The sequence below is a fragment of the Rhinopithecus bieti genome, unplaced genomic scaffold (assembly GCF_001698545.2).
Source record: "Rhinopithecus bieti isolate Rb0 unplaced genomic scaffold, ASM169854v2 scaffold_82982, whole genome shotgun sequence".
Taxonomy (NCBI): domain Eukaryota; kingdom Metazoa; phylum Chordata; class Mammalia; order Primates; family Cercopithecidae; genus Rhinopithecus; species Rhinopithecus bieti.
Genome location: NW_016830216.1, coordinates 51193 through 74726, shown reverse-complemented (window position 1 = coordinate 74726; position 23534 = coordinate 51193). Strand labels below are relative to the sequence as shown.

At 43.4% G+C, this 23534-nt stretch overlaps 1 protein-coding gene across 2 annotated transcripts in view; it reads left to right on the top strand.

Annotated features, from left to right (window-relative positions):
• Positions 1 to 192: 192 nt before the first annotated feature.
• The window catches only part of PDXDC1 (pyridoxal dependent decarboxylase domain containing 1), a 36574-nt gene continuing 13232 nt past the window's right edge, over positions 193 to 23534 (top strand). The window contains exons 1-9 of one of the 2 annotated variants that reach the window (XM_017865238.1): positions 216 to 358; positions 2408 to 2597; positions 4767 to 4835; positions 5669 to 5747; positions 13960 to 14044; positions 14944 to 14992; positions 15145 to 15246; positions 16652 to 16777; positions 20163 to 20213. In XM_017865238.1, the coding sequence (XP_017720727.1) occupies positions 240 to 358; positions 2408 to 2597; positions 4767 to 4835; positions 5669 to 5747; positions 13960 to 14044; positions 14944 to 14992; positions 15145 to 15246; positions 16652 to 16777; positions 20163 to 20213 (870 nt within the window). In that variant the 5' untranslated portion in view covers positions 216 to 239. Of the gene's footprint in view, positions 359 to 2407; positions 2598 to 4766; positions 4836 to 5668; positions 5748 to 13959; positions 14045 to 14943; positions 14993 to 15144; positions 15247 to 16651; positions 16778 to 20162; positions 20214 to 23534 lie in introns of both variants that reach the window. The other variant, XM_017865239.1, reaches the window with a different exon arrangement.

Below are 23534 nucleotides of genomic sequence, written 5' to 3'. Positions count from 1 at the left end.
TATATATATATATGTATTTTTTTTTCCTCCGTCTCAAAAAAGAGAAAATTCTCACCAGACTATCAATACTGTATATGCATTGAATTTTCATTTGCTTTCTGAGCCATTAAGTAGATTTCAAGTCTGACAGATATTTCTGTGGAATTCTGTGTCTCTAAGTTCTATGTCCTTTTTTATGGTTTGACTCTAATACTTTAACTTTGCTTAATAGAATCCAAAATATTGGAGAACAAGGTCATATGGCTTTGCTGGGACATAGTCTGGGAGCTTATATTTCAACTCTGGACAAGGAGAAACTGAGAAAACTTACAACTAGGATACTTTCAGATACCACCTTGTGGCTATGCAGAATTTTCAGGTAAAGACATGATGAGTTTCCAGTGAAGAATTTTATGAGTCGGGTATAGTCGGAAAGATCTTTTTTCTGGAGCTGTACTACTTGGGTTCAGATTTCCTCCTTCTTGGAAGAAGTGTTTAACCTCTCAATGCCTGTTTCATGGTCTGTTAGATGGGGATAGTATTAATACCTATTTCATAGAAGTGTTGTGAGGATTAAATGAGCTAATAGACTAACACATGTGAAGGGTGGAGAATAGAAGCACGTATGTGTTTGATAGGGTGAGCAGTTATTTATTTGTGGGGTATCTAATTGGCATATGTCAGTAGAAGATAGAGCAATGATCTAGATTCAAATACAGTTGTCCCTTATCCTTGGGTGTCCTTGGGGGATCGGTTCTGGACCTCCCATCCTCACCCCATGGATAAAAAAATTCATGGATGCTCAAATCCCTTATGTAAAATAGCACAGTATTTGCATATAATTTAGGCACATCTTCGCGTATACTTTAATCTCTTGATTATACATAATACCTAATATGATGTAAGTGCTGTGTAAACAGTTGTCACACTGTATTGTTTAGGGAATAATGACAAGGAAGAAAGTCTGTAGATATTCAGTACAGATGCACCCATCTTTTTAAATTTCTGAAGATTTTTTACTCATGGTTGGTTGAATCCACAGATGCAGAACCCACAGGTTCGGAGGGCCAGCTGTGCTTTGAAAATATTAGCTTGTGTTTTATTAGAAAGAAAACTCTTGAGGCCAGGTGCGGTGGCTCATGCCTGTAATCCCAGCACTTTGGGAGGCTGAGGTGGGCGGATCACAAGGTGAGGAAATCGAGACCATTCTGGCTAACACGGCAAACCCCGTCTCTAATAAAAATACAAAAAAATTAGCCGGGTGTGGTAGTGGACGCCTGTAGTCCCAGCTACTCGGGAGGCTGAGGCACTGCACTCCAGCCTGGGTGACAGAGCGAGACTCCATCTCAAAAAAAAAAAAAAAAGAAAACTCTCTCATAAGGAAGGTGAATATGTGCTATGAAATTGAAATTCATTTTATTCTGTGATAATCCTAGTAATATTAAGGAATTACAACAGATGAAGGATTCAGTAGGAGACATAGGACTAGTGGTATTGGGTTTATAAGCTGTTACTTTTATGGAGAAGGAATGTTTGCCTAACTTGAGACATTTAACTTGAGAGATCCTCACTTTCAGTGTTGGGAAAGAACTTGGCCAAGCAGGAGTATAAGTTTGCCCAACTTTATTAAAGGAGCAGTGTTCTGTTGTTCTAGTAAAAATCTAATGCCTGTAGTTGAAATTGTCCCTCCTCCTCTAGGAGATGGAGCCTCAACAGATTATAGTAAAACCAAAAGTTAGCCTGACTAGCTTTTTTTTTTGAGACGGAATCTCGCTCTGTCACCCAGGCTGGAGTGCAATGGCACAATCTTGACTCACTGTACCCTCCACCTCCCAGGTTCAAGCAATTCTCCTGCCTCAGTCTCCTGAGTAGCTGGGACTACAGGCACTCCACCACAGCTGGCAATTCGTAGAGACAGGGTTTCACCATGTTGGCCGGGCTAGTCTCGAACTCCCGACGTCAGGTGATCCGCCTGCCTTGGCCTCCCAAAGTGCTGAGATTACAGGTGTGAGCCACCACACCCAGCCTCTGACTAGCATTTTTGACAGTTTTGTTTACTTTGGATGTTTCAGGCTGAGACTCTGCTATAAACTATGCCTGTGTTATCTAGTGCTGGCTTTAGTTCATAATAAGCCAGAACCATGATCTTCAGGCTTTTTATGTCTGAGAACACCTGATCTCTACTTGTTTTCGGTTTCTGCTCTTTATGGAATTGGGTATGGATGGAGGGTTATTGTCTCGCTGCTTGGTAACCCTAGCTGTAATGAGGTGTCAGCCATCTATGAGGATTTTTCACATTCCTGTCCTCTCTGCCTGGTGTAAGTGACAATTCCTAGCTTGAGAAAAGAATTGTCTCCATGATTATTAAGGTTGACTTATACAATCCTCAATTAGAAATGAGAGCATATTCATATGTATCTCTTAACAGATATGAAAATGGCTGTGCTTATTTCCATGAAGAGGAAAGAGAAGGACTTGCAAAGATATGTAGGCTTGCCATTCATTCTCGATATGAAGACTTCGTAGTGGATGGCTTCAATGTGTTATATAACAAGAAGCCTGTCATATATCTTAGTGCTGCTGCTAGACCTGGCCTGGGCCAATACCTTTGTAATCAGGTAATGTGGTATCAGGTGGCTATTTTAAAGAAATAAAGTCTTCTTTTGCCCTGAAAGTTTTAAAGTTGACCCATTTCTCTAGTTGCTGTTCTTGTTGAGTGAAAAGATGGTCTTATATGCTTTTGTCATATTTGTAAAAATTACTGAATTTAGAAATAAAGAATATGTGGTAGATTACCCAAGGGCAACCACAGTCAACATTTTCTCTTTCTTCCCAGACTTTAGTCGAAGGGGATGTGTTTGTGTTTATATGGTTGTATCTGGCTCTTTTCACTTACTGTTAAAACAAGAATATATCATTTTAATAATAATTTTTCAAAGTATAATTTATTTTTAATGACTTTATGGTATTTCTTCAAGTGAATATATAGTAATTAACTGTTGCTTTTTTGGAAAATAGTGTTTGCATTGTCTTGCTTTCCGTGGCCATTTTCAGGTAATGCTCTTTGTGTAGTGCTGTTAGGGACTTCTCTGTGCATAAAGCTCTTTCTGTATTTTATTTAGGGTTATGGTCCTCAGATGGATTTTCAGAGTCAGTCTAGAATTGCTGGATCAAAGAGCATGACTTTTTTTTTTTTTTTTTTTTGAGACAGAGTCTCGCTCTGTTGCCCAGGCTGGAGTGCAGTGACGCAATCTCGGCTCATTGCAAGCTCCACCTCCTGGGTTCACGTCATTCTCCTGCCTCAGCCTCCCAAGTAGCTGGGACTACAAGCGCCTGCCACCACGCCCAGCTAATTGTTTTGTATTTTTTTTAGTAGAGAGGGGATTTTACTGTGTTAGCCAGGATGGTCTCGATCTCCTGACCTTGTGATCTGCCCGCCTTAGCCTCCCAAAATGCTGGGATTACAGGCGTGAGCCACCGCGCCTGGCTGAGCATGACTATGTTTAAAGTTCATGGTACTTCTAGCCCAACTGGGGGGACTACATCGAGATAAGACACTGTTAACCTTCTTTACCAAGAACGTTTGAAAGCAAAACCCATAGGTTTGGAGGGTTCCTCTTTTGTAAGCTGTAGGAGTCCCAGGGGTATGTTTGGGAGACACTCAGTGATTTTTAAATTGATTCTGAGCTGTGATCACTGGTGGCAAGAAATTATGTCCTCTTCTTGAGGGTGTACAAAATGGGGAGTTTAATAATAATCCTCTGAAACGTGAAAGGAATTACTTAGTGTCTACTGCAAGCTAGGCTCTTGGGGACACAAGGCTGTTTGGGGTCAACAGTCTGACCTTCAAAAGATGTGTGAGAGTGTTCTGTTGAGAACGGCAGCTGGCAGAGCAGCATATGTAAGATGGTTATGTTCATGTTTTTTAAAGTGTGTATCCTTTATACCTATGTTTTTGTACCTAGAAAAAGACATAATTTTATACCTAGAAAATATCTGACAGGTTATGTATTAAACTGTTAACGGGAGGATTGGTGGCTTATAGGGTAGGGGGCGAGGCATTTTCACTTTTAATACCTGTATTTTTTTGATGATTTATTTTACTTGGGTGTCACATTCATAATTTTAATCCTTTAAGGAGAAAATGTGCTTATTAAATTTTTGGTCTCTGAAAGCTACCAAGTCTTAGTCATACAGAACAATATGTTGCAACTGTTTACAATTCCTAAAAGTGTAAACTCCTCAAGGACTTGGAAGCTAAACATTAAGAATATAAAATTAAGTTGACAATCACTGTGTCTGTGCATAACACTGACTTCACTTCTCTTGAGAAATGTGCATCTGCTAATCCATATTTATTACTTTTTAGATGTGGGTGGACCCAAAAATAAGATACTGTTCTTTGAATACCTTCAGCTGGTGTTATTTACCAGTAATACTTGGAGAAAGAATCCAAAATTACCCCCACGAAAATGCTCACAGCCCAGTTGTTTCCGTGTTTGCCAAAGTATTTCTGGTATATTCTAGAATATACCAAAGATAGTAACTTGACTCATTTAGAAAATTTTACATTATATCCTCTTATAAGGCACTTGGAAATTCACCTTTTTTTTTTTTTTTGGCTTGGCTTTCTAAATGTACTTTTACGTCGATTTATAATATTAAGAGTTCCTAAGGAGAGAGATTTCTTAGAATAATCATGGCTTGTCTTAGAGCCACAGCCTTTCACAATCTGAAGTGAATGGTGCAGAGAGCTTTCTTGTCAAGTCATGTGTTTCTTCCTGCAGCTCGGCTTGCCCTTCCCCTGCTTGTGCCGTGTACCCTGTAACACTATGTTTGGATCCCAGCATCAGATGGTGAGTTTTACTTCTGGTTTGTAAAATCATGTGGGATTGTGTTTTGAAACTGCCTTTCAATTGAAGTTCTGTTTGCTGGCCTCCAGATAAATTAGTAGCTTACTCATGTATTGCTTGGATCCTTGCATTGTGTAATATATGCTTCTGTTAATATGTGAATGTCCATGAAGGTTGGTTGGTATATAGGTCAGGAGCACCTGGCTTAAAAAAGGAGTCTTGTAATTACTGTATCACCTGCTTTAAGTAGAAACATAGCAGCTCAATTAAGCACCAGAAATTTCTTCTAAAGCTAGTACTTTTAATGAGTTAGCACTGTTGCCTGGATTTATGAATGGGCAGATTTTGAAAATGAGGTTCTTCATTGTCACCGTGGGATTGAGTTCTGCTTATTTTCCTTAATGCTTATCTCTCCTTAATGATTCCGAAAGGAAAATGAAGGGAAGGGATGGATTTTAGAGTTTTGTATTTCTTTTTTCAAGGTAGTTTTATTTTCTAGTTCAGGTACGTCAATGAGTAGTAGTAGAGATACATTCTTGGCTGTTATAGGGGAGTTGAGAGAACATTTCATTTAAATGTAAATGTTTAAAACCAAAGAAATGTTCTTGCATATGTACAGTTTTACCTTTAATCTTGTTTAACTGATTTTTCTAGTCTTCAAGGAAAACTATTTGATTTTCACATCTATGATGAGAGAAAACAGAAAAATTGTCAAGAGTAAGAATTGATTTGACATTACTTTTGAGAGTTATCTGCTTCTTTTGTAAGTAATAATTTTTCATTTTATAGCTTTTATACTAGGCGCCTCATTTTTTAATGGTTTGTTTTGGTTCCAGGATGTTGCCTTCCTGGAGAAAATGATTAAAGATGACATAGAGCGTGGAAGACTGCCCCTGTTGCTTGTCGCAAATGCAGGTAGCATGATGCTGAATCTACCATTTTGAATATATAGGAGTGAGGCTAAGTCCTCAGCCTATAAAAGATAAAGTCTTAAGAAATGTGTATGTGCCACATGTTTAAGATAGTCCGTATCCACATTGTAGCAAAAACTGTAAGAGTGAAGTTGGCTCGTTAGATTTTCTTTAATCGTTGGTTTGTTTTGGAAGTTATTTTATGTGTGTGTATACTTTTTCATTTAGATTGCAAATGCTTCTCTATCTTCTCCTTCATGTACTTCCTTTCTCTGTTCTAAACTGAATTTTATTTTATTTTTTTGAGACAGTCTCACTCTGTTGCCCAGGCTGGAGTGCAGTGGCAGAATCTCACCTCACTGCAATCTCTGCCTCCCAGGCTCAAGTGTTTCTCCTGCCTCAACCTCCTGAGTTGCTGGGATTACAGGTGCGTGGTACCACATCTGGCTAATTTCTTGTATTTTTAGTAGAGACAGGGTTTCACTATGTTGGCCAGGCTGGTCTCGAACTCCTGACCTCAGGTGATCCGCCTACCTCAGCCTCCCAAATTGCTGGGATTACAGGCATGAGCCACTGTGCCTGGCCTGAATTTTTAAATGACACATTTAAGCCAGGTGTGGTGGCACGTGCCTATAGTCCCCCTACTCAGGAGACAAGCAAGATGTTGGCTTAAGCCCAGAAGTTCAATACCAGCCTGGGTAACACAGCAAGACCCCATCTCAATAAATAAATAAAAATAATTGTACTGACATTGTAAGACTGTTGTAAAAATTAAACAAGAAAATACATTAGGCCGGGCGCGGTGGCTCAAGCCTGTAATCCCAGCACTTTGGGAGGCCGAGACAGGCAGATCACGAGGTCAGGAGATCGAGACCATCCTGGCTAACACAGTGAAACCCCGTCTCTACTTAAAAAATACAAAAGCTAGCTGGGCGAGGTGGCGGGTGCCTGTAGTCCCAGCTACTCGGGAGGCTGAGGCAGGAGAATGGCGTAAACCCAGGAGGCGGAGCTTGCAGTGAACTGAGATCTGGCCACTGCACTCCAGCCTGGGCGACAGAGCGAGACTCCGTCTCAAAAAAGAAAAAAAAAAGAAAATACATTAAATGTCACACTTAAATATCTGCCTTATAGGCGGCAGAGCAACTACCACTTTCTGCTCCATTTATCGTTTTCAGCATCATACTTGAAATCTAAGACAGTGCAATAAGGTTAAAAAAAAGACTGACATATAGATTAGAAAGGAAGAAGTAAAACTTTATTTGCAGGCATGATTGTATAGATAGAAAACTAAAGAAAAACTACTGGAACTAATTATCAAATCTAAACCATTTTCTGGATTTTTATATACTAGCAAAGAACAATTGGAAATTGAATTTTAAATGTCATTTATAGTAGGAACAAAAAACATGAAAAATTTATGAGTAAATTTAACAAAATATATGCAAGATCTATACATTGAAAACTGAGAATGTTACTGAGAGAAATTCAAGAAGACCCAAAAACGATATGCCATACACATGAGTTGAAAGACTAAGTATTAGGTTAGTTCTTCCCAAACTAATCTATAGATTCAACTCAGTCCCTCTTAAAATCTCAACAGGCTACAATTTCTTATAGAAATTGATGAGCTAATTCTAGAGTTTATATAGAAATACAAGGGATCTAGGAATAGCCCAAAGAATTTTGAAAAAGAACAAAATTGGAAGACTTATCTTGTCATACTTCAATACTTCCTATGAAGCTACAAGTAAGACTGTGTGAGGTGTGGCCAAAAGAAAAAGGAATTTCAGAAAGAGACTCAATGTGACATATATGGTCCTTTAGGTTTTTTTTTTTTTTTTTTTTGAGAGCGAGTCTCGTCAAGTCAGGCTTGAGCCACCGCGCCCGCCACTTTAGGTTTTTACAATGCCCAGGTAATTCAAGGGAGAAAGGACAATATTTTTCCATCAGTGTCCCTTAGAGCTTGGATATTCCATATTGGTAAAACAACTGAATCTTATCACCTTATCTTATTCTCTCTCCTATAAAATATTAACTATAATGGTTTTATCAGACCTAATAGCCATAGTAAGACAATAATATGATCTTGAAGAAAATACAGGAGATCTTTGTGCCTTAGGTTATCATTTCTTAGGACCATTAGAAATGTGAACCATTAAATTGTACTTTATCAAAAAATTAAAAAGCATCACTTTTGTTTGAACCGCCTAGTAAGATGAAATGTAATTACAGACTGGGAGAAAATTTGTGAAACATTTTTTTCTTATTTCTCTTTTTTTTGTCTTTTAATTTTTATTTATTTTTATTTTTTTTATTTATTTATTATTTTATTTTTTGAGACGGAGGTCTCAGCTCTGCGCCCAGGCTGGAGTGCAGTGCCGGATTCAGCTCACTGCAAGCTCCGCCTCCCGGTTTCACGCCATCCCTGCCTTCAGCCTCCCAAAGTAGCTGGGGACTACAGGCGCCCGCCACGTCGCCGGCCTAGTTTTTGTATTTTTAGTAGAGACGGGGGGTCAATGTTAGCCAAGGATGGTCTTCCGATCTCCTGACCGTTCGTGATCCGCCCGTCTCGGCCCTCCAAAGTGCTGGATTCAGGCTTGAGCCAACCGGCGCCCCGCCTTTTAATGTTTTTTGATATGGAGTTTTGCTCTGCTGCCCAGGCTGGGGTGCAAGTGGTGGCAACTTGGCTTCACTGCAACCTCCAACCTCCGCAGGTTCAAGCGATTCGCCTGCCTCAGCCTCCCAAAGTAGCTGGGATTACAGGCCAACACCACCACGCCCTGTAAAAACACAAAATATTTTTGTAATTTTAGGTAGAGATGGGATTTCCGCCAGTGTTGGCCAGGCTGTCTCAAACTCCTGACCCTCAGGTGAATCCACCTGCCTTGGTCCCAAAGTGAGGGGATTACAGGCGTGAGCACCACACCAGCTACCACTGTCCCAGGCCTGTCTCTTTTAAAAATTTCTGTTTCATATTCTTTTCCCAAGAAGCTACAAGACAATTTGATTTGAACAAAGAACTGTGTATCCAAAATATAAAAGAACTGTTACAACTCATTAAGGAGACTCAGCAATACAATTTTTTTTTTCTTTTTTTTTTTGAGACGGGAGTCTTGCTCTGTCGCCCCGGCCTGGAGTGGCAGTGGCCCCCCGGATCTCCTCAGCCTCCACTGGCAGGCTCCGCCTCCCAGATTTGACGCCATTCTCAACTGCCTTCAGCCTCCGAGTTGCCTGACTAAGGCAGGCGCCTGCCAACCCTCCGCCCAGGCCTAGTTTTTTGTATTTAGTAAGAGACGTGGGTTCACCCGTGTAGCCAGGATGGTCTCGATCTCCTTGACTCTTGATCGCGCCCGTCTCGGCCTCCCCTCCGCAAAGTGCTGGGATTACAGCTGGCCCTTGAGCCACCGCGCCCAGTCCAATTTTTTTTTTTTTTTTGAATGGGAGTCTGCCATTCTGTTTTCCCCCAGACTGGAGGTGCAGTGATGGCAATCTTGGCTCACTGCAACCTCCACCTCCCGGGTTCCAGCGATTCTTCTGCTTTAGCCTCCCAAGTAGCTGGGATTACAGGCATGCGCCACCACACCTAGCTAATTTTTTTTGTATTTTTAGTGGAGATGGGGTTTCACTGTGTTGGCCAGGCTGGTCTTGAACTCCTGACCTCAGGTGATCCATCTGCCTTGGCCTCCCAAAGTGCCAGGATTACAGGTGTGAGCCACTGTGCCCGGCCTACAATACAATTTTTTCAATGAACAGAAGATTTGAGCACATACTTTATCAAAGAAAATGAAAATGTATAGCACTTGAAAAGATGTTTAACATCATTAGTCATTAGTGAAATGCAAATTAAGATCACCATGAGCCATTACTACATGTCTGTTAGAATGGAGAAATTACAGGTGGCTCATGCTTGTAATCCCAGCACTTTGGGAGGTTGAGACAGCAAGATCGCTTGCCCTCAGGTGTTCGAGACCAGCCTGGGCAACATGGCGAAACAAAAAGTACTAACCAGTAGCCAGGTGTGGTGGTGTGCACCTATAGTCCCAGCTACTGGAGAGGCTGCGGTGGGAGATTGGCTTGAGGCCAGGAGAGAGAAGTTGCAGTTGCAGTGAGCCAAGATTGCACTACCATACCCCAGCCTAGGTGACAGTGTGAGACCCTTTCTTAAAAAAAATAAAAAGGCCGGGCGCGGTGGCTCAAGCCTGTAAGCCCAGCACTTTGGGAGGCCAAGACGGCCAGATCACGAGGTCAGGAGATCGAGACCATCCTGGCGAACACCGTGAAACCCCGTCTCTACTAAAAAATACAAAAAACTGGCCGGGCGAGGTGGCGGGCGCCTGTAGTCCCAGCTACTCGGGAGGCTGAGGCGGGAGAATGGCGTAAACCCGGGAGGCGGAGCTTGCAGTGAGCTGAGATCCGGCCATTGCACTCCAGCCTGGGCGACAGAGCGAGACTCCGCCTCAAAAAAAAAAGAAGACTTGCATGCAAATGTTCAGAACTGAAATAACCCCAATGTCTTCACCTGGTAAATGGATAAACAGATAAACAAATGGTGCTATGTTCAGCTCATGGACAACTAAGCAGTAAATAGAGCTACTGATATACATATTACCGTGAATGAATTTCAAAAGCATATACAAAAAGCCAGACTCAAAAGTTACAATAATGAATGATTCCACTGATAAGAAATTCTACAAAAGTTACAATAATGGATGATTCCACTGATAAGAAATTCTATAAAAGGCAAAACTAGGCCGGGCATGGTGACTCATGCTTCTAATCCCAGCACTTTGTGAGGCCGAGGTGGGTGGATTACAAGGTCAGGAGATTGAGACCATCCTGGCTAACACGGTGAAACCCTGTCTCCACTAAAAATACAAAAAAAATATGCTGGGCGTGGTGGCGAGTGCCTGTAGTCCCAGCTACTCAGGAGACTGAGGCAGGAGAATGGCATGAACTTGGGAGGCAGAGGTTGCAGTGAGATGAGATCGTGCCACTGCACTCCAGCCTGGGTGACAGAGTGAGACTCTGTCTGTATTAAAAAAAATAATAATAAAATAATAATAATAAATTAGCCGAGCGTGGTGGCGGGTGCCTGTAGTCCCAGCTACTCGGGAGGCTGAGGCAGGAAAATGGAGTGAACCCAGGAGGCAGAGCTTGCAATGAGCCGAGACTGTGCCATTGCACTTCAGCCTGGGCGACAGAGTGAGACTCTGTTTTTAAAAAAGAAAAAAAGGCCAGGCGCGGTGGCTCAAGCCTGTAATCCCAGCACTTTGGGAGGCCGAGACGGGTGGATCACGAGGTCAGGAGATCGAGACCATCCTGGCTAACACGGTGAAACCCCGTCTCTACTAAAAAATACAAAAAATTAGCCGGGCAAGGTGGCGGGCGCCTGTAGTCCCAGCTACTTGGGAGGCTGAGGCAGGAGAATGGCGTAAACTCGGGCGGCGGAGCTTGCAGTGAGCTGAGATCCGGCCACTGCACTCCAGCCTGGGCGACAGAGGGAGACTCCATCTCAAAAAAAAAAAAAGAAAAAAAAAAAGAAAAAAAAAAGGCAAAAAACTACAGTGACAGAGCAGATCAGGATTTTCCAGGCAGTGAGGAGTCGGGGAAAGGGTAATTATAGTAGGGTTGACGGGATTTGGGGGTTGGTGGAAGTATTCTAAATCTTGATTATGTTGGTGGTTACATGCTCTATATATTTGTCAAAACTCATTGGACTTTGTACTTACATGAGTGAGTTTTATTGCATGTAAATCATACTGCAGTAGGCCAGGCTTGGCAGCTCATGCCTGTAGTCCCAGCACTTTGGGAGGCTGAGGCAGGCGGATCACAAGGTCAGGAATTCAAGATCAGCCTGACCAATATGGTGAAACCCCGTCTCTACTAAAAATACAAAAATTAGCCAGTTGTGGTGGTGCGCACCTGTAGTCCCAGCTACTCAGGAGGCTGAGGCAGGAGAATCGCCTGAACCTGGGGAGGCAGAGGTTGCAGTGAGCCAAGATCCCACCACTGCACTCTAGCCTGGACGACAGAGCGAGACTGTCTCAAAAAAAAAAACTACAGTAAAACTGCTTATTTAAGCTGGGTACGGTGGCTTATGCCTGTAATCCCAGTACTTTGAGAGGCCAAGGCAGGAAGATCACCTGAGGTCAGGAGTTCGAGAGCAGCCTGGCCAAAATGGTGAAACCCTGTCTCTACTAAAAATATAAAAATTAGCCGGTTGAGGTGGTGGGTGCCTGTAATCCCAGCTACTTAGGAGTCTGAGGCGGGAGAGTAACTTGAACCCAGGAGGTGGAGATTGCAGTGAGCTGTGATCGCACCACTGCACTCTAGCCTGGGCAACAGGGCAAGACTCTGTCTCAAAAAAAAAAAAAAAGACAAAATAGAAAACCACATAAGTATTCACTTTATTGCCAGCAGGAAAACCATCACTTCCTGCCTTATTGTTGTTTAAAAACACAAATTCACCCATAATAAATCACGTGATAAACTGGAGGGGCTGCAGTTTGCATGTGACTGAGTGACTTGCCAGTGTTACTATGTTGCAGGTGCCAGAAGACACATCTCAAGGTTTAGTCACCAGATATTGCCAAGAAATATAAAAAGAGAATCTGAATGCGACCCAGGCACTAACACACAGCAGTATGCTTTTATTTTGCCGGAAGAGCCTGTGGCACAGCCCATGCATGTTTGATCTTGTTTCAGCTAAACTAAATGTGTCTGTTAAGATTTTTTTTTTTTTTTTTTTTTTTTTAATTTGAGGTAGATTTAGGTGTGAGGGAAAAAAGTTTTCAGCCATTTTCCTGGCATAGACCTTACAAAAGAACCACTTTCTTTAGCTGTGTTTGTTGAGGGCGTTGGTGAGGGTTTGAAATCTTATTAGTTGGCTTGCTGCTAACTGGAAATTTAGGATGGTTGGGGGAATGCCTGACTCCACGTTTTACCTAAGCTCTCTCTGAAAAGGGATCTCCCCAGCAAAATCGGTAGTGTAATCAGTTACCAAGGGAGTGGCTGAAAGTGCTTAATATGCTTAAGCTGGCTTCAGAATGCACGTTCTGTATTACAAAGAACCTGGGTAGAAAAAAACCAAATTCATCTGTATGGTTTTTTTTGTTTGTTTTTTGAGATGGAATCTCACTCTGTCGCCCAGACTGGAGTGCAGTGGTGCGATCTTGGCTCACAGCACGCTCCGCCTCCCGGGTTCACGCCCACCACCACGCCTGGCTAATTTTGTTCTTGTATTTTTAGTAGAGACGGGGTTTCACTGTGTTAGCCAGGATGGTCTCGATCTCCTGACCTCGTGATCCGCCTGCCTAGGCCCCCAAGTGCTGGGATTATAGACATGAGCCCACCTATATGATTTTTATAAAGGGCATATCTAAATCAAAATAATCCAGGAAGTGACAATAAAATAAAAAGGTAGAAAAGTTCATGTTGGACAAATGCTGACAAAATGAAAGTACCATAGCAATATTAGTGTGGGATAAAACAGACTTCATATTGATGAAAGATGTAATCTCCTAAAAGAAATAACAGTTATACCTGCTGGGCACGGTGGCTTATGCCTGTAATCCCAGCACTTTGGGAGGCCGAGGCAGGCAGATCAGGAGGTCAGGAGTTGGAGAACAGCCTGGCCAACATAGTGAAACCCCATCTCTACCAAAAATACAAAAAAATAAGCTGGGCGTGGTGGCGGGTGCCTGTAATCCCAGCTACTTGGGAGGCTGAGGCAAGGAGAATCGCTTGAACGTGGGAGGTGGAGGCTGCAGAGCTGAGATCATGCCACTCCAGCCTGGGCGACAGTGAGACTCCATCTCAAAAAAAAATGAAATAACAGTTATGAGTGCTTGTGAACGTAACCTTAAAATATATAAAGGAAAGCTAAAGGAAAAGTCTGATAGAACACAAGTATATGTTGACAAACCACAGTCTTAGTGGGAGATTTGAATATATTTCTCATGAGTCAGCAGATCAAGTAGATAGAAAATAAGTATATAAAAGATTTTAATAACATAATTAGATACATGTAATAGAGTTTACATGCTCCTCAAAGCTTGTAATAAATCAACTTGCAGACACTGATTTTAAGTCCTTCCACAAAGAAAATCTCAATAAAATAAGTCACTTCCCTCCTAGGGCGATAGTGTGTATAAAAGTGCTTAAGTAGCCTTAGAAAACATTTGTTCCTTTTAATGCCCTGATTTGTTTTATCCTAGGAACTGCAGCAGTAGGACACACAGACAAGATTGGGAGATTGAAAGAACTCTGTGAGCAGTATGGCATATGGCTTCATGTGGAGGGGTAAGCTGGCGGTCAGGCTGGTGGCTCCATTCGGGCCTGCAGAGTCCTCATGAGGACTGGACATCCAGGCTGTCATTTTGGGGACATTTATCACGAAGGGCTCTTTGGGTCACAGATCACAAAATAACCCAAATTGGCTTAAGCCGAAAGAGACCTTATTGGCTCACGTAACTACGAAGAGCAGTGCCAGGACTGCCTCAGGCACGACATCAACCAGGATTCAGTGTCTTACTCCCACCTCTGCTCCCCCAGTTACAGGCACTGGGCTTGGTTTCCTCTCTCTGTGGACAGTTCCTCCTGTTACAGTGCAAAGTAGCTGCAGAAACTCCAGCCTTCTTTCCAGCTTCGTGGTCAGCTGGAAGTCCTAACAAGTCTCATATTGAACCAGCCACTGTGGCCAGCGAGAAGTAATCCTCTGATAGTTCAGGTTCTTTGCCCTCCTCTGGAGCAGATAGTGGTGTCTCCTCCCCACAAAGCTCATGTTCTGCTGGAGGAAATGGGGGTGGCGCCCCAGAAGGCTGTTGGAGGGCCGTTAAGAGAAGCAGGGGGAACCGATGTGGGCAGCCAGAGTAGCCCATATCCACCACATCATACAGGGAGGTTTCTTTTTGATCCGTAAGTAAAGAATGATAACTGGAAAATGAGATCCATGAAAGAGAATAATACTCCCATTATACTAAATGAGCAGGGATAGTTCCTGAGACACATTTTTATTAAAGTGCGTTTTCAGGATTTTCCTTCATTTGTGTAAAGCACATCTTCTCTTGCTGTTATAAAAGCTAGTAACACATTTAAAAGATATTTAAGTGTCAACTTGCAACAGCACAACCTTTATTTTTTTAAGTACATAGTGAATAAGCAACATTAATTAGTTCTTAGGCTGGTGTTTTTTCTTCCAGTGTGAATCTGGCAACATTGGCTCTGGGTTATGTCTCCTCATCAGTGCTGGTATGTTGTTGATTTACTGAATATTGGTGTTTTTAAGAAGGAATTTAAAATCACTCAGTCCCTCATAGCTCTTCACAGTTTTTATGAATGGAAGAGGATGTTGGGTTTGTGTATGCTGATCATCTAATGAAGAGTTGTTCTTGTTTTGGTAGGCTGCAACCAAATGCGATAGCATGACGATGACTCCTGGCCCGTGGCTGGGTTTGCCAGCTGTTCCTGCAGTGACACTGTATAAACACGATGACCCTGCCTTGGTCAGTTTCCCCTCCCTGGGGAGGGAGTGGGTGTGGCTAATACACATTACTGGCTTTGGGGGCAAAATACAGAAAATACAAGAAAAGTGAAAATACCCATAATTTCACTTCTATTTCATTTTTTTTAAAGAGTAACTTGTGAGACTTTTTTTAGTGACATTTTATGGTTGCCTAATATTCTGTCACAATTTAATTATTCTCCATTTATGAACTTACAGGACGTTTTCAGATTCTGTTACTGAAATAACGAAGCAGTGAACGTCTTTCTGTGTTTCTCATTATTTCCGTAGAATAGGTTCCCAGATGTGGAATGACTGAGTGGGGGAATTTTTAGCCTCCTGATCCACATTGTCCAATAGGTTGTAACTTTTTTTTTTTTGATACGGAGTCTCGCTCTGTCACCGAGGCTGAAGTGTGATGGTGAGATGATCTTGGCTCACTGCAACCTCCACCTCCTCGGTTCAGGTGATTCTCTTGCCTCAGCCTCCCAAGTAGCTGGGATTACAGGCACGTGCCACCACGTCTGGCTTATTTTGTATTTTTAGTAGAGATAGGATTTTACCATGTTGATCAGGCTGGTCTTGGACTCCCGATCTCAGGTGATCTGCCTGCCTCAGCCTCCCAAAGTGCTGGGATTACAGGTGTGAGCCTCTGCACCCGACCACATTTTTTTTTTTTTTAATTGTAGTTGTGGGCTAGGCATGGTGGCTCATGCCTGTAATCCCAGCACTTTGGGAGGCTGAGGCAGGCAGATTGTTTGAGCCCGAATTTGAGACCAGCCTGGGCAGCATGGCGAAACCCCATCTCTATAGAAAAATACTAAAGAATTAGCTAGGCATGGTGGTGTGAGCCTGTAGTCCCAGCTACTCAGGAGGCTAATGTGGGAGGGCTGATTGAGCCCTGGAGATCAAGGCTGCAGTGAGCTATGGTCACACCACTGCACTCCAGCCTGGGCAATAGAGTGAAAACAAAATCCTGTCACAAAAAAGAAAAAAAATTGTATGGTTCTTGATAATATAAGTCAGCATGCAAAATAAGGTTTAAGTGATTTCTACTAAAACACTGTCTGCTGTCTTGCTCAGCAAATAATGGCCAGGCGTTTGAGGATGCTCAGAGCTACCTTCGAAGTGGGGAGTCTCCTAGGTTCTGGGATGTGACCCATCTGGGTTTTCTACTGGCTTTTCCTGGCTTTGCCACTCCTGAGCTGTGAACCCTTGGACAAACCGAGGTCTCTGAGTGGTTACCTAGAATACTTAGCTCTTAGAGTTGTTGAAAGATCAAATGGAAAATGTAAGCCAAGTGACTAGTATGGCATCTCGCCCATACTAAGTGGTAGCAAATGGTAGCTGGTTCTATTATGAGATTGCAATGGCTTTGATTAATAAACCTCTTTTGACTTTTTTAGACTTTAGTTGCTGGTCTTACATCAAATAAGCCCGCAGACAAACTCCGTGCCCTCCCTCTGTGGTTGTCTTTACAATACTTGGGACTTGATGGGATTGTGGAGAGGATCAAGCATGCCTGTCAACTGGTGAGTAGAAGCCTGACATTTAAATGAAAGACTCTTTGGCCACAGCAGAGACAGAGAAACGTCTCATTTCTGTACCTTCCATCCAGAATGTTGTTGTCTGGATTGACTGTCTTGTGAGCCAGTGACTAACTGCCCTGCATGTAAATCTTTCTTGTTCAAAGTTCTGGGAGAAAGTGCTGGGTTGTCTGTCCCAGCATTTGTGTGCCGATGAAATCAGATGAAAAGGAACACCATTGTCAGCATGGGATCAGAAAAGAAGTCACAGATGACTTCCAAGGAGTGGAGAAGGGTGCAAAAGGTGGAGGGGTGGGTTAATTGACTGACTACAGCGAAGGAATGGGAAGGTGACAGGGTGGTTATGGAGGGCATGGATATTTTGAAAACCAGCTGGCTTGGGTTCCCAAATTGCAGGGCTCTTGGGGACAATTCTAATTCTCTCTCCATTTTAGGTGTGTTCTAATTGTGAAAAATACATAATTATGCTATATTTCAGTGTTTTAGACCAACCTTCTATAACAAAATACCTTAGACTGGGTAACTTATAAACAACAGACATTTATTGCTTACAGTTCTGGACGTGAGAAGTCTCAGATCAAGGTGCCAGGAGATTCTGTGTCTGGTGAGGGCCGGTTCCTCATAGATAGTGCCTTGCATGTGGCCTCACATGGCAGAAGGGGTGAACACAGCCCCTTGAGCCTCTTTCGGAAGGTCACTAATCCTGTTCATGAGGGTTCCATCCTCATCCCCACCCTAATCACCTCCCAAAGGCCTCAACTCATTTGGGATTAAGTTTCAACAAAGGAATTTTGTGGGGACATAAATATTCAGATCATAGCATTTAGAAAGCAAAAAAACAGGCCGGGCGCGGTGGCTCACGCCTGTAATCCCAGCACTTTGGGAGGCTGAAGCGGGTAGATCACGAGGTCAGGAGATCGAGACCATCCTGGTTAACATGGTGAAACCCCGTCTCTACTAAAAATACAAAAAATTAGCCGGGTGTGGTGGCAGGTGCCTGTAGTCCCAGCTGCTCGGGAGGCTGAGGCAGGAGAATGGCATGAACCCGCGAGGTGGAGCTTGCAGTGAGCCGAGATCGCGCCACTGCACTCCAGCCTGGGCGACAGAGTGAGACTCTGTCTCAAAAAAAAAAAAAAAAAAAAAGAAAAACACCAAGGTCATATTTACTCAGGGTTAGAGCTGAGCCCTACCTAAGCTCAGAAGTGCATCGCCTCCATTTTCTTAACTGTGAAATATATGACACAGGATTGCCAGGATGGCTCGAGGAATGAATACAGGTAGAGCTCTTTCTGTAGTATCTGTTCATATAGTAAATTATGCATGTGGGTTGAAATCTTTGTTTTAAATATATTCTTGGGGAGTTGGCACTTCCTCAAGTATCATTTCTGTATTTAAGAAAAATAAGTGGCCGGGTGCGGTGGCTCACACCTGTAATCCCAGCACTTTGGGAGGCTGAGGTGGGCGGATCACCTGAGGTCAGGAGTTTGAGACTGGCCTGGCCAACATGGTGAGACCCCCCCGTCTCTACTAAATACACAAAAATTAGCCAGGCATGGTGGCAGGCACCTGTAGTCCCAGCTCCTCAGGAGGCTGAGGCAGGGAGAATTGCTCGAACTTGGGAGGTGGAGGTTGCAGTTAGCCAAGGTCGTGCCACTGCACTTCAGGCTGGGTGACTCCATCTAAAACACACACACATACACACACACGAAAAACAAGTATTTTCATAGTGCTCTAGCAGTAGTCCATTTATTCATCATATGTTAGGATAGTTCAATAGTTTTAAGATTTATCCTCTGGGCTGGGTGCAATGGCTCATGCCTCTAATCCCAGCACTTTGGGAGGCACAGGCAGGTGGATCACTGAAGCCCCAGAGTTCAAGACCAGCCTGGGCAACATGGCGAAATCTTGTCTCTACAAAAAATACAAAAATTAGCCAGCTGTATTGGTGCAAACCCAGCTACTCAGGAGGCTGACGTGGGAAGATCACTTGAGCCCAGGCAGTCAAGGTTGCAGTGAGCCCAAATAGCACTACTGCACTACTCCACTCCAGCCTAGGCGATAGAGTAGGACCCTGTCTCAAAAAAAAAAAAAAAAAAGATTGATGCTTATTATGTTTACAAAAGTGGTGCATTTTTTGAAAAGTGTCTCACTGTGCCGTTAGCTCACTTCTTGAGATGTGGTTCTTAGGAAAGAGAAGCCTTAATAACTTAATTTAGAGACGGTTTAGGTACTCGGAGATTTTTTCAATTCCCCTTGGCTATGGAGTGCAGAATGATGCCATTAACTACCAAACCCTTGAGGTGAGCACAGCTCTGGCATCTTCCTGCAGGCAGAACCGTATGCTTCTGAGGATTTGAATGCTGTCCTGCTGCCGACTCACAGGCTAAATGCATGTGTTAAACTGCATGGACATTTGGCAGACATGGTCATCTGTATATAGCCATGCCTTATAGTCCACAGTGGAGCGTGCATTTCCTGAGAGCGCAAATCAGCATTCGCCTCCTCATCCTCCTCTTCCTTCTCTTGTTTCTCTTCTTCAGTAGTTATTGACACCTCAGTGTCAGGCACCACGAAGTACTTCCATGCATCATCTCATTTGATCCTGCAGCTTCACTAGAATGTAAGTTCCACTCATGTCAGTGTATTCAGAATTAATTTTCTTGAAGAAAAAAAGGAATTTCTTGAGGGGCTTTCTACTGTCCAGTACTCAGTGAGTATCTGTTTAATTAATGTACTCCAATCCCATGAGTTAGATACGATTAGTGATGAGGGACCTGGGATTGAGACATTAGTCTAGTGACACTACATTCTAGACCGCGTTCCTAAGCACTTGTATTGCATATCAACTCATTTAATCCTCACAGCTACGTGAGATACATACTGTCCTCCCCATTTTATAATTGAGGGAACTGAAGCACAGACAGGTTAAATAGCTGGTGACTGGCAGATGAAGTGACTTACCCGTGGTCCTACAGGTGGTAAGTGGCAGCATCATGCTCTTATCACCAGCTCTTGAGTGCGCTGTGTCTTCTCATTTGTCATTGGTCTCCCCCAGTGTTTGGTACTGTGCCTTGCACGTGTTTATACTCAGTAGCTTTTGAATGAAAGACTTACACTGCAAATACTACAGATTTCTGTGTCTTATTAGAAACTGCTTTTCTTGAATTACTAGTGTAACTTTTAAATGAAACATTGTTGAATATTTACAGATGTTGAAATACAAAAACGGGTGGCTGAACTTAGAAACCACCAAGTCGCAGGTGACTTTGCCTGACATCCATGTTCACAGACCTCCGTAGCCCCTGGTGAAAACCACTTCTTCATATCCCGTGTCCGTCTAATTACACGTGCTATTTTTTGTCATTTGCAGAGTCAACGGTTGCAGGAAAATTTGAAGAAAGTGAATTACATCAAAATCTTGGTATAGTATATAATTTCATATGTTTTGAAAACGTAACTTTTTTTAAACTTTGGCAACTTAGAATGATTTTAGAACTTTAGAATGATTTTCTCCACATTTCAGTGGAATTGTGTCAGCTCGGGTAAAAACAACAACAACAACAATAAACTGCCTATATTTATGCAGTGAGCCTGAAGCGAAGAAATTTGAACCATACAATGTTTAATTCCTACGGTGCTTTTCGTAGACTTCATTTATTGTGTTAAAGTTCAGAATTGCACAAAGATGAACACCATTGAGTTCAGCTGCCCAAGGCCTTGAGCACACTCATCTTCCCAAAATGAAAACTCACTGTGTGCCTCAGAATGCTTTGGGCTTCTCTTTCTGAAACCTTCTGCCATCAGTTTTCATTTGCATGAAGGGGGAGAAAGGGAAAAGGAAATGGCCCTGCTCTTGTCTTCTGATACCTTCCTGAAGTGAATCCAACAGAGGTTGCTCCCTAGGCATAACTAAACAAGGAAATAAGGATTTAGGAGAGAATGAGGATCAGTTCAGGTTTGATTGTTTTTGTGTTTTGCTTCATTGTATTTTAGAACTTCAGGAAATATATGTCAAATTCTGATTTAAATAGGTTCACTTGAGTGTTTCTTTGACAATTCTGCAAGGTATGCTTAAGTTTACAACTAACATTTGAGCGTATTTGGGGTTCAAGTCAGTAGAGTTTATTTTTCTTTTAGAACATGGTTTGGTTTAAATACAAAAAGTAGCTGAGCGTGGTGGCACACACCTGTAGTCCCAGCTACTGGGGAGGCTGAGGTGAAAGAATTGCTTGAACCCGGGAGGCAGAGATTGCAGTGAGCTGAGATTGTGCCACTGCACGCCAGCCTGGGTGACAGAGACCCTGTCTCAAGGAAGAAAAAAAATGCATGGTTTTGTTGAAGGGGGTGTGTCTACTCTGCCTTCTGAGTGAGAGTCTGGAGCCAGTTGACCCGAGTTCTAGCTCGGTGGGGGGTTCTAGCCTTGGACGAGGAAGGGGACCACTGGAAAAGCAGAAGGGATGAATCTAAGTTCAGAGGCCTGGGCCCTACTCTTAAGCAGTGCCACAGGGTGACCCTGTGACACTGAGTCATATTCTTTCCAGGCCTGTAAGCTCCACTGTCAAATGAAAGTATGTTGGTTGGACTCCTCTGATTGCAAACAGAGAAGCAAATTATGGCCTCGCTTGAGCAAGCTGTTAGGAATCCAGGCAGTGCTGGGCCTGTTTGCTTTCCTGCCCCTGCCGTGCTGAGTGCACTCAGCTTTTCCCTCAGTCATTGCTGCTCCCTCATTCTCAAATCGGGGGACCCAGTGGTGCTAATCACCAGTCGTGTTGGAGCATCTCTGTAGGCCACACTGGCCCAGGCAGAAAGCCTGCTCTGTCCCTTCTTCCAATGGCTGTTTTCTCAGTAGAGGATACAATAATTGGCTAACACCATGAGGTGTTAGGGCCTGTGAGTCATCGTTGTCATCATCGTCATCACTGTCATCACCACCGTCCCAACTGCTGCTTGTGAAATGCATGCGTGGTATTAAGTACCTTACATGCGTTATTTCATTTAACCCTCCCAACAGTCTCCTTTGTACATGCTCTTCTCTCTGCCTGGAAACACTGTTTCCCGCCCCCTCACCCCCAATTCTTTTTATTTTTTTTGTGATGGAGTCTCACTCTGTAGCCCAGGCTGGAGCGCAGTGGCACAATCTCGGCTCACTGCAACCTCCGCCTCCTGGCTCCCTGTTCAAGCAGTTCTCCTGCCTCAGCCTCCCAAGTAGCTGGAATTACAGGCACGCGCCACCATGCCCACTAATTTCTGTATTTTTAGTAGAGACGGTATTTCACCATGTTGGCCAGGCTGGTCTTGAACTCCTGATCCCATGATCCTCCCGCCTCAGCCTCCCAAAGTGCTGGGATTACAGGCGTGAGCCGCGCCCAGCCTCCCCAGCCCCAATTCTTCTAATGACTGGTTTCTTACCTTTCAGATCTTAATTCAGATCTCACCTCTTCAGAAAGGCCTTTCCTGACCACCCTAAGATACCCTCCCACCGTCAGATGTCACTCCATCCCTTGGGTCGTCTTCATCACTCTTATTACTATCTGAAATCAGATCTGTTTGTCTTTCCTATAGAAGCTTTGTAAAGGCCTTATACAGACTCACCACTGTCCCTCACCTGGGCATTAACACCCAAGACCCTAGCCCTGAAAGCCCAGTGCCAGGCCCCAGACATGCCCCCATCCCCTGCCACTCAGCTGACAGTCGTCTGTTTCCTCTTTGTGGATTCACCTTTTTGTGTGTGTGAGCCCAGCCATGGTTTAACCTTTTTTTGGTTCTTGGTCATATTTAATCCAGTATTTCAGATATTCAGAATTGACAACTTCAGTATCCACTCAGTCTATCACGTTGCTAGAACCAGGAGTGTCTCTAACCCTGTACAGTATTTCTTACACACATTGACATTTGAGACCACTGAGTTCAAAGAAAGAAAAGATGATCATAATATTCATAGAAGTCTTGGCACTCACCTCACTCTGCCATCTCCTAGCTGAGGATGGGAGAATGGGTGGATTATTTTGTTGCCTTTTTGTTCCTACTTGCTTATAACTTGCCCCCCTATTTAAATATGAAGCCCCCCCCCCCGCCATACCTTTAAAAGTATCACGTTTATTCGTCTGTGGAAGTGAAACATGGCGGATGTGAAGGCACTTAGCACAGGACTGGCCCCGCAAATAACCGGCAGATTCGAATTCACATCCTGCTTGATCTGAATCCTGTCCACACGGTCCTTTGAAAAGTTAGTAGAAAAGATCTTGGGCCGCTGCTTCTTGCCTTTCCAAGTTAGCATTTCCTGTTGAGGCCCTACCAGTGAGTCATCACACTCAAAGAGCCTTGGAACAGAAGTTTTATGACTAGAGCTATAGTTCTGGGATTGTTGGATGCTTAGAGATCTTCTCCCCCAGGACCGCCCACATGCCCCTGCAGTACCACAGAGCCTGCCAAGGACATGGCTGTTTACGGTACCCTTACCCCATGGCTTGACCAGGTCAGGGTATACTGTTTGATGCAGAACAGGAACTCGCTGCTGGATTATCATAATACATAATGCAGTGGATGTTTTCAACTGTTAGGAAACCCACTAATGAAGTTAGTTGTCTGGGGCCTGTCTTTAATAATAAGTAAATATATTAGAAAATACACAGATCCAGGCCGGGCGCGGTGGCTCAAGCCTGTAATCCCAGCACTTTGGGAGGCCGAGACGGGCGGATCACGAGGTCAGGAGATCGAGACCATCCTGGCTAACATGGTTACT